Below are 10,962 nucleotides of genomic sequence, written 5' to 3'. Positions count from 1 at the left end.
TAGTATTTTTATTCAGAAGTCATAACATTTACACATATCCATACACGAGAACAGCTCAGAGCTAGTGAAGTAGACACCCCAGTGAAATGGAATCACCTGCCTGTACATCATTTAAAGGTATAACAGTGTTAACAAGATAGAAGTCAACACACTAAAGAGAAATGTTGGTGTTTGCTTGGGGTGGGAGGGGTGAAAGTAGGGCAATTAATGAAAGCTGCTTACATATTTTCCATTGCTCTCTTAGCAATATGCTCCCTTCCCTTTTCTGCCTTTTCTTGGTTGAGGTATTCCAGCACTTTCATTAACAGATCTTCATCCAAGTACTGTCTGTTGGGGATATCGTCACTCTTCGGGGACCCCACAGGGAGCCTTTTGCTTACCAAGGCCAGTTTGTCAGTCTCCTGAGAGCTGTGTTGATTCAAACTCTCTTTGAGGGCCTGCTCGATTTGGTTCTCTTCCTGTAGATCATCTTCAGATGAGCCTTGACTAGGAACTCGCTTCACTTGGTTTGAATTCATGATCTCAGGATATTTAACTAGCATCTTGGCCAAGTATTCTCCTAATTCTTGATCCTTGTCATTCAGCTTTTCATATGCCATTTGTCTGTTTCCAACATCTGGCATCCAGACAGCTTTGGGAAGTTGGTTTGCTTTAGACCTTCCAGGACCATAGGGGAGTCTTGACAGAACCTTCTCTCGGTTATACTGATTGGGAAAATATGGAGGCTTTTGATTTGCTGCATTTTCCATCCCTAAAAGATTTAAAATGTCCTCAACACTGAGCCCATCTGGTAGAGCCTCTGCCACAGCACGACCAGGTGTTTTGGGGTAGCCATTCTTGGAGAACATCTTATTTTGGAACAGATCTGGATGGTCTAAGTCAACCTCTGAGATGTCTTCAGGGTCAAGGGGAATTTCAAGCTCCTGCTCTGGTTCCACGGATACATTTGGCTTCTCTCCAGTTTTGAGCATGTCAATTAAGTCTTCAGGGGGTATTTGTAAATTCCTTGAGATTTCAATCAGCTGATAAATAGATTGAGAATCAAGTGGTTTCTCAAAAAGCCTGGTTGCTCTTTCCCCGTTTTCCCCATTCTGTGACCTCCCACTTCCCGCAACATTCACTAACCTTTTCAGATAGGCAATTACTTTGGAGACATCATCTGAGAGTTGGTCTTTACTCTCTTTCTGGAAATCTTCATCCTGGAGGCCCAGCTGCCCTGAACGCTTCATTTCATCATTGATTTGTTCATTTTTTTCTGTATTCTCTTTGCTGTCTCTTACCTCTTCCTGGGTTTGACTCTCTATTTTTTCCTCTACTGGGTTCCAATCTTCTCCCCCAACCACGTCTTCATAGGCAATGTTATTAGCCTTGTAGATATCATCTTCATCATCTGTGTAAAGTTTTTGCTCCTCGTCAACCCTCTCACGCTTCTGGTTGTTTGGTCCCGTCAGTTTCCCCAGCTCTTGGAAGACAGATTCCAACGTAGCAAGGCTTTGAGGAGTGTATTGTTCCTCTACTATTTCATTTGTGCGTTTAAAGGGGTTGTCCCTGGAATTCTCTTCATATGTAGGAGGGAATCTCATGTGCTTGAGCTTTCTCTCCGGCCACTGTTGAGTCTCATAATCATCAGGCATGTCCACTGGAAAGTTCTTTTCTGAATTCAAGGTATACGGCTTGTTTTCTTTTGGTGCAGACGGGGGCTCATTTTCAGCCTGTCTCAAAGCTTCAAGTATTACCTTCAACCACTCATCTTCACTCAGGGAATCCCTTGAACTTTCTGGCAAGTCACCATTTTCTTTTTGCTGAAGGGGAACAGAGACACCTTGGTAGGGATTGTAGTCTAGGCTGCTTTCTTCTTTGTGAGCTTGTTGTCGGAGCTTTTCTATGTACTCCAAAGCCCTGATCATTTCAGGACTGGGAAACCTTTGGACGTTTTCCAATCTGATATCTGGTTCCTTCTGAAGCAGCTTGTTTCTCTGAAATGAAGCTGCTTCAGCCTCAGAGAGGAGGAAAATTAAAGAGATGAGAGACAGGGCTGCTCCAAGCCAGTGAGTCTTAGCTTCTGCCATGTTTGAAAGATTTCCTTAAAGCACAGAAAACATGAGTTAACACAAATGAAACAGACTAATAGACGCTATAGCAAAAGAGGTTATTGACCATTGAGGGAAAAAGAAACCATAGTAGAGATTATTCCACATTAATTTAGGATGACTCTTTTTAAAATCTATAAATATTTCCTACACAATCCTCACAAGCTAACCACAGGAATCTTTAGCAAAATTGTTAGCCATTTGCATCAAATTTGTATGCCATTCTCTTGGTTAAAATAATAGCAAAAACACTGATAGGAAGTTTCTCAAATTTTATTTTTTAATTTATAAAACATGTTGTTTGTTTTGTAGTATGCATTGTTCCTGTTAAATAAAGACTTTCCAAGATGAGTTTTAGTTATCTTGTACAGCATTCCTTCTGAAATCACTGGCAAAAAAATTAGCTGGCTTAATTTAAAACATGCATGTACACACACACACACACACACACACACACACACACACACAGAGTTATCTCCTTATCAAAAACCATGTGATTTAGTTCCTGAATTGTCCATCTAATTTGTTGTAGAAACACAGAAAGCAGCAGTGACATTACTATATATGATGAAGTGATACACCATGTTAATGTTAATCATACTGAATTATCTTGTGGATGAGTCCCATTCACATACATTTTCAGAAATAACTTGTTCTCACTCTGCCACTAAATCATACTATTAATTTTGGAAGGTCTATACCTTAATGACCTCCAGAATATGGGTCTTCTCAAGTCCCAGCTAGTAAGTAAACCTAATGAAGTTTTTCTTTAAATATCCCCAAAGCAGTATTTATTTACCCATTGAATTCCAAAATATTTAAATTAGAAGTCGGTATTTTATAATTACTCATCTTGATTGACATGTAATAACACTCCAGGGTATTGTCAGGACACACAAGCACAATAGCCAGAGTTACAAAAAAATAATAAATCCATGATATCCAGTGAAGTTTATTTCAGTGTAAATGTACTAAAATATAAACTGTTTTAAAATATCTGCACTCCATATTTCTTCTAATAATTTTATTGTGACTGTCTTGTAAAATGCAATCATGGTTATATTTTTCCTCAGCCCTCAAGAGTGTATAGTAAATAATAACAGATGCTACAGAGAGAACATAAGCTTTCTTAACCAGTCTATTTCTGAACTTGTGAGCGTTCAGATTCAGCTTGACTTATGTCTGTGTCTATTTGGGTGTGGACCTATGAAATCTTAAATGACTCATACTGTTAGAAAATCTTAAAATAACCACTATGAAACTCCCAATTTAGATAAATACAGACAATGTGTTGAATTCTTCCTACTTAAAATTTTTCATTCATTTTTTTTCTCCAAGCCCTGATAGTCTCATGTATGAATTAGCAAAAGGATTAGTTTTTACATATATTACATTTGGCATTGATAGCATTTAAACCTATTTTAATAGGTTTAGGTTGCAATTTTTGTTACAAATAAAGTAAATGTAAAAGAATTTTATGTTTGTTCATGATATTTTACCTGAATTATGGTTTTGTGATATATAAGCTAAGTTATGTAGGTACAATTATCTACTAGCTTAGACATCAATTGTAGAAAATATCATTGTTCACTAGATTATATTGGTATTTAAATAATGTTCTCAGTTTTTAGAACCTAAAAAAAGTTGTAATTACAGAAATTTCTTTAGCACATATTTATTTCTTAAAATGATTATTAAAATTAGTTAGTAAATATATACATTTATTTAAAAGATCCCCATTAACTTGACTACTTAATTTACTGAAAGGAAAATCTTTAAAGGCATGTCAGAGAAAACTTCTAAAATATTTGCTATGAATCAATGTTTACTAAAGGAAATTGTATTCATAAATTCTTAGGTTTGAGTAAAAGTACATTATGCATTCTTCTTTATACTATTTCAGGATTAATTTAGATTTGGAAATCAATTTTCAACATTGGCATTTGGACTAGTAGTTTTAAGAATCTTAGTGAACTTATTTTCTTTGAGACCATTATCCTGAAGTATTTTTAACAGATGGTTATGTGCTGGTCTTTAAAATCATTATCTTGTAGGTGGGCTTCGCTGTGGAGTTGGGGCAAAATACCCAATGCAGCTATTTAAACCACAGCCTAACGAGAGCTACTGTTTGGTCATTTATTCAGATTCAGTTTGGATGACATAGTTATTGCCTTTGAGTAAGACTCAAGGGATTTCTTTCCCAGGTAGCAGCTCATCTAAGTAGTGAAGGTGGTTTCAACAGCTCTAATATTTTATATAGAGTTTGAACTAAAGCCTTGTAAGTTAAACTGTCTTTTCTATTGAAATTAGACTAGAGCATTAACAAATGCAGTTGGATATATCAAATTTGAGCAATTCAACTAGTTAGGATGCAGAAAAAAGAAACACTTGTCCCATTCAAAATATTTAGCAAAATATTACACAACCTCTTTCAACCAAAGCATAATAATAATAGTTTTTACAGTTATCAATGGTTTCCTCATACATTCCAAATTATGATCTCTCTGTAATCCATGGTCATATCCAACCTGTAACCCAAGATAATATTTCACCCTGAATAAACAAGGAAGCCCATTCTAATCTTACCTTCCTAGGACTAAAACTAGGAAATAATAATGTAAGCCTTTTCAGAGTATACCAATTAGGAAAATAATTTTATATAGTTAGTTAACTTTGAGCTCTTGCAAGGTAAATGTCAAAGGGGGAAAAAAACCTAATTCCAAAATTGGTTACTTCTATCACTAACATGTTTAACAGCCTTTGAATCATTGGAAACCTACTGTTAAGAATATTAAGCATATAAATTATATCCTTGGCCTTGTATCTGGTTCTTAGGGGAAGAAACAATAAATTAAGGAAAGAAACAAAATATCAGGCTTGGTTAACTTTACATTAATAATGTGTATTGACACAAATATCCTAAACTTTTTCATGCTTCTTATATATGATTATGTAAATAGCACTATGGTTAGTAAATACCTAACAGCAAGTGGTATAAATCACAGATTCAATCATATATATGTACACATATATAGTGTCCTTACACTGGCTGATGAGCAGCAGGTTGCTGTTCAGCTATTCTATAGAGACAAGCTTGCCAAACGGTCTTTTTCTTCTTAGCTAAGAATTAAGGAGAGAACACGCAATTTAGAACTTTCAAGTAAATCAAAGGGAAAAGCAGTCTTACCTCTTTTTTATATGGCAGAGAACGTCCACAGCACGTTCCTCCTGGCCCGCTGCGTGAGCTGCTCGGACCGTTTCAGCACCCGGACAGCTCCTCGGCTTATAGGGGGCCGCCGCGCCTGACACTGCACTGCCACACTGACGTCACCGGCTCAGCCACAAACCCGAGCATAGGCGAGCTTCTTCAGAGAGAAAATAAGCACTTTATATATCTTAAAAAAAAAAAAAAAGTTGCATGCTTACGCCACCTGTCTTTTTGTGGCAAAAACTGCAGTTTCCTTTTTTTTCTTTTATCAAAATCTTTGAGGCTTGAAATAAAATGCTTTGCACGATTTCCCTTAGAAAGAAAAATCCATCAGGTAGACATGGCTAATTGCAATATAATCTCGTCTATGTTCTAATAGCTTGTGATAAGTGTTTCCTGTTGCTGTTGCTGTTGTAATCGTCGTTATAAGAAAGTTTTACAGACAAGGACTATTATTTTTTTTCCTACAGTGGTCACAAAGAAATTACATTACCATTCCTCAGTATGCTCCAAGAGGAACAGAAGACACATTATGAATATGAAATCATATTTTATATCATAACCACAAGGAGCATTGTTTTTAAAACCATATTTATTTGAATAAAAAAGTTTTCTCTTTCTTATGTGAGTTACCTTTAAGGCTCTAATGAGTTGGAATTTTGCTTTAGAGCTTCAATATAATTTTGAAGTGAGTATTTCTAAGGTATCAGGTCTAGTAATTAATAATTTTATATGAATCTGTTGGCATCTCTTACAACATTTGATCTCAAAAAGGGAAGTTCAGAAGTTGAAAATACTTCCAATAAGAAAAAAAAAAAACATATTCACTGTTTGAGGAAAGTGTGACACATATGTAATTGTAATTCATTTGTAACTAAAGTTATACTATGAATATTTTCCTTCTCCAGTTGAATCAGATGAATTGAATACCTTCCATAAATGGGACCAGTTTAGGGAATAATATAATACTTCCAACTCCAACCTCTCAGACTTGTAGTTCATAATCATTCCTGTGCTCTACCAGGTAACCTGATTATATATTTTAATAATTTATATAAGTCTAAATTTTTAACTTCATTTTATTAAAGATATGATTCTCCTAATAACAGTATATTTTGAAATATACTTTAAGTATACAAAAGAATCTTGCTGTATAAGAGATCCCTTTTGTCTCTGTTAAATGAATAATCAGCCACTGATTTATCCATTCAGTAAGTTGTAATGCCTACTAACTGCCAGATACAAAGATGATGACATATATATTTGTATGTATATATATACATATATATATGCTCTTTTTTTCTTTTGAGGATCCTTTGGCCTGGTGGGGATGAGAGACAAACAGATTATTTTGACTTTATATAAATTGGAAAGTACTAAGAAAGATGTCAGCCAGAACAGACAGCAGGGAGCATGGTTCAATCTAGAAATTCGGTGGGGGTCCTGGGAAAAGAAGCCTGAGCTGAGATTACTCATTACCGGGTTTTACTTAATGATTTCTAACGATGCTAGGTAAACCACAATACTCTTGAACTCCTCAAGGAAATAGAGATAGTTTAAAACCTTAGGGAAAAAAATAATCTTGGGAAAAGTAGCCCTTCATTCTCTCTCTTTGATCTCCTGGTAAAGCTATTTGATTCCTAATGAGTGGTAGACCACCATTTGTGGATTGACATGGAACTCATACAGGCTTAAACTGGAGTCCTGTGGCCAATTTGTCTAATCTATTTATGCCTCATAATGGGATTTTCGAGCAAGGTTAAGTGCTAGGTTGAAGAGACCTGAGTTAACAAATCTCATTTCTCAAGCACCACCTCAATGAAATCAGCTCATTTGCAGACATCTTTGTTAGTTTACACACATGATAATAGTTTTTTAGATCTTGACAAAGATAAGCCACTCTGAGTTTCACCTGATTTGCTTTCCAGTAGTTCTGTGTGGCCAGTGAAACCAACCAGTATCAACACAGCCTCAGAAAATTCCACAAGGTTACTCTTAGAGGGTTGAGTAGGTTCAGCAGAGGTCTCAACAACCCTCAAGGAAGTCGCTCTTTTTTTTTTTTTTTTTTTAAACAAGATGAATAGATTCTGGGGATGTAATGCACAGCGTAACGACAAAAATTAACAGTATTGTATACTTGAAAGTTGCTAAGAGAGTAGTTTTTTTTTAATTTTTCAATTTTATTTTATTTATTTTTTTATATAGCAGGTTCTTATTAGTCCTCCATTTTATACACATCAATATATACATGTTAATCCCAATCACCCAGTTCATCACACCCCCACCACCCAGCTTTCTCCCCTTGGTGTCCATACGTTTGTTCTCTACCTCTGTGTCTCAATTTCTGCCCTGCAAACTGGTTCATCTGCACCATTTTTCTAGATTCCACATATATGCGTTAATATACGATATTTGTTTTCTCTTTCTGACTTACTTCATGCTGTACGATTGTCTCTAGATCCATCCACGTCTCAACAAATGACCCAGATTCGTTCCTTTTTATGGCTGAGTAATATATCATTGTATATATGTACCATATCTTCTTTATCCATTCGTCTGTCGATGTGCATTTAGGTTGCTTCCAAGACCTGGCTATTGTAAATAGTGCTACAATGAACATTGGGGTGCATGTGTCTTTTTGAATTATAGTTTTCTCTGGGTATATGCCAAGTAGTGGGATTGCTGGATCATATGGTAATTCTATTTTTAGTTTTTTAAGGAACCTCCATACTGTTCTCCATAGTGGCTATATCAATTTACATTGCCACCAACAGTACAAGAGGGTTCCCACTTCTCCACATCCTCTCCAGGGGTTGTTTGTAGATTTGTTTGTTTGTAGATTTTCATTGTTTGTAGATTTTCTGGTGATGCCCATTCTAACTAGTGTGAGGCGATACCTCATTGTAGTCTTGATTTGCATTTCTCTAATAATTAGTGATTTTGAGCAGCTTTTCATGTGCCTCTTGGCCATCTGTTTGTCTTCTTTGGAGAAATGGCTATTTAGGTCTTCTGCCCATTTTTGGATTGGGTTTTGTTTTTTTTTAATATTGAGCTGCATGAGCTGTTTATATATTTTGGAGATTAATCCTTTATCTGTTGATTCATTTGCAAATATTTTCTCCCATTCTGACGGTTGTCTTTTTGTCTTGTTTATGATTTCCTTTGCTGTGCAAAAGCTTTTAAGTTTCATTAGGTCACATGTGTTTATTTTAGTTTTTATTTCTATTACTCTAGGAGGTGGATCCAAAAAGATCTTGCTGTGATTTATGTCAAAGAGTGTTCTTCCTATGTTTTCCTCTAAGAGTTTTATAGTGTCCGGTCTTACATTTAGGTCTCGAATTCATTTTGCATTTATTTTTGTGTATGGTTTTAGGGAGTGTTCTAATTTCATTCTTTTACATGTAGCTGTCCAGTTTTCCCAGCACCACTTATTGAAGAGATTGTCTTTTATCCATTGTATATCCTTGCCTCCTTTGTTGTAGATTAGTTGACCATAGGTGCATGGGTTTCTCTCTGGGCTTTCTATCTTGTTCCATTGATCTATATTTCTGTTTTTGTGCCACTACCATATTGTATTGATGACTATAGCTTTGTATTATAGTCTGAAGACAGGGAGTCTGATTCCTCCAGCTCCACATTTTTCCCTCAATACTGCTTTGGCTATTCAGGGTCCTTTGTGTCTCTGTACAAATTTTAAGATTTTTTGTTCTGGTTCTGTAAAAAATGCCATTAGTAATTTGATAGGGATTGCATTAAATCTGTAGATTGCTTTGGGTAGTATAGTCATTTTCACAATATTGATTCTTGCAATCCAAGAACATGGTATATCTCTCCATCAGTTGGTATCATCTTTAATTTCTTTCATCAGTGTCTTATAGTTTTCTGCATACAGGTCTTTTGTCTCTCTAGGTAAGTTTATTTCTAGGTATTTTATTCTTTTTGTTGCAATGGTAAATGGGAGTGTTTCCTTAATTTCTCTTTCAGATTATTCATCATTAGTATTTATGAATGCCAGAGATTTCTGTGCATTAATTTTGTATCCTGCCATTTTACCAAATTCATTGATTAGTTCTAGTACTTTTCTGGTGGCATCTTAAGGATTATCTATGTATAGTATCATGTCATCTGCCAACAGTGACAGTTTTACTTCTTCTTTTCCAATTTGTATTCCTTTTATTTCTTTTTCTTCTCTGATTGCCATGGCTAGGACTTCCAAAACTATGTTGAAATATAGTGGTGAGAGTGGACATCCTTGTCTCGTTCCTGATCTTAGAGGAAATGCTTTCAGTTTTTCACCATTGAGAATGATGTTTGCTGTGGGTTTTTCATATATGGCCTTTATTATGTTGAGGAAAGTTCCCTCTATGCCTACTCTCTGGAGAGATTTTTTGATAAATGGTGTTGAATTTTGTCAAAAGCTTTTTCTGCATCTCTTGAGATGATCACATGGTTTTTATTCTTCAATTTGTTAATATGGTGTATCACATTGATTGATTTCAGCATATTGAAGAATCCTTGCATCCCTGGAATAAATCACACTTGATCATGGTGTATGATCCTTTTAATGTGTTGTTGGATTCTGTTTGCTAGTATTCTGTTGAGGATTTTTGCATCTATAGTCATCAGTAATATTGGTCTGTAATTTTCTTTTTTTGTAGTATCTTTGTCTGGTTTTGGTATCAGGGTGATGGTGGCCTCATAGAATGAGTTTGGGAATGTTCCTTCCTCTGCAATTTTTTGAAAGAGTTTGAGAAGGATGGGTGTTAGCTCTTCTCTAAATGTTTGATAGAATTCACCTGTGAAGCCATCTGGTCCTGGACTTTTGTTTGTTGGAAGATTTTTAATCACAGTTTCAATTTCATTACTTGTGATTGTTCTGTTCATATTTTCTATTTCTTCCTGGTTCCGTCTTGGAAGGTTATTTCTTTCTAAGAATGTGTCCATTTCTTCCAGGTTGTCCATTTTATTTGCATAGAGTTGCTTGTAGTAGTCTCTTAGGATGCTTTGTATTTCTGCGGAGTGTGTGGTAACTTCTTTTTCATTTCTAATTTTGTTGATATGAGTCCTCTCCCTCTTTTTCTTGATGAGTCTGGCTAATGGTTTATCAATTTTGTTTATCTTCTCAAAGTACCAGCTTTTAGTTTTATTGATCTTTGCTATTGTTGTCTTTGTTTCTATTTCATTTATTTCTGCTCTGATCTTTATGATTTCTTTCCTTCTGCTAACTTTGGGTTTTGTTTGTTCTTTCTCCAATTGCTTTAGGTGTAAGGTTAGATTGTTTGTTTGAAATTTTCTTGTTTCTTGAGATAAGCTTGTATAGCTATAAACTTCCCTCTTAGAACTGCTTTTGCTGCATGCCATAGGTTTTGGATTGACGTGTTTTCATTGTCATTTGTCTCTAGGTATTTTTTGATTTCCTCTTTGATTTCTTCAGTGATCTCCTGGTTATATAGTAATGTATTTTTTAGCCTCCATGTATTTGTGGTTTTTTACATTTTTTCCCCTGTAATTCATTTCTAATCTCATAGCATTGTGGTCAGAAAAAAATGCTTGATAGGATTTCAATTTTCTTAAATTTACTGAGGCTTGATTTGTGACCCAAGGTATGACCTATCCTGGAGAATGTTCCATGTGCACTTGAGAAGAAAGTGTAATAGGCTGTTT

The 10,962-nt window shown here is 35.4% G+C and overlaps 1 protein-coding gene across 2 annotated transcripts; it reads right to left on the bottom strand.

Moving 5' to 3' along the window:
• Positions 1–218: 218 nt before the first annotated feature.
• SCG2 (secretogranin II) lies at positions 219–5,370 on the bottom strand (the record flags this gene model as incomplete). Of its 2 annotated transcripts, XM_082658391.1 has the most annotated exons (3): positions 5,278–5,370; positions 1,126–2,083; positions 219–1,005 (listed from the first exon to the last, which is right to left on the bottom strand). In XM_082658391.1, exons 2-3 carry the CDS (start codon positions 2,067–2,069, stop codon positions 219–221), a joined length of 1,731 nt encoding a protein of 576 aa, XP_082514517.1. In that variant the 5' UTR covers positions 2,070–2,083; positions 5,278–5,370. The 2 variants fall into 2 exon arrangements, with proteins under 2 accessions (XP_082514517.1, XP_082514516.1); XM_082658390.1 differs by having other exon boundaries at positions 219–2,083.
• Positions 5,371–10,962: the final 5,592 nt, after the last annotated feature.

Source organism: Grampus griseus (genome assembly GCF_964374135.1).
Source record: "Grampus griseus genome assembly, chromosome: 7".
Classification (NCBI taxonomy): Eukaryota; Metazoa; Chordata; class Mammalia; order Artiodactyla; family Delphinidae; genus Grampus; species Grampus griseus.
Note: the sequence above shows the minus strand (reverse complement) of the source record. Positions and strands in the feature narration are given on the sequence as shown.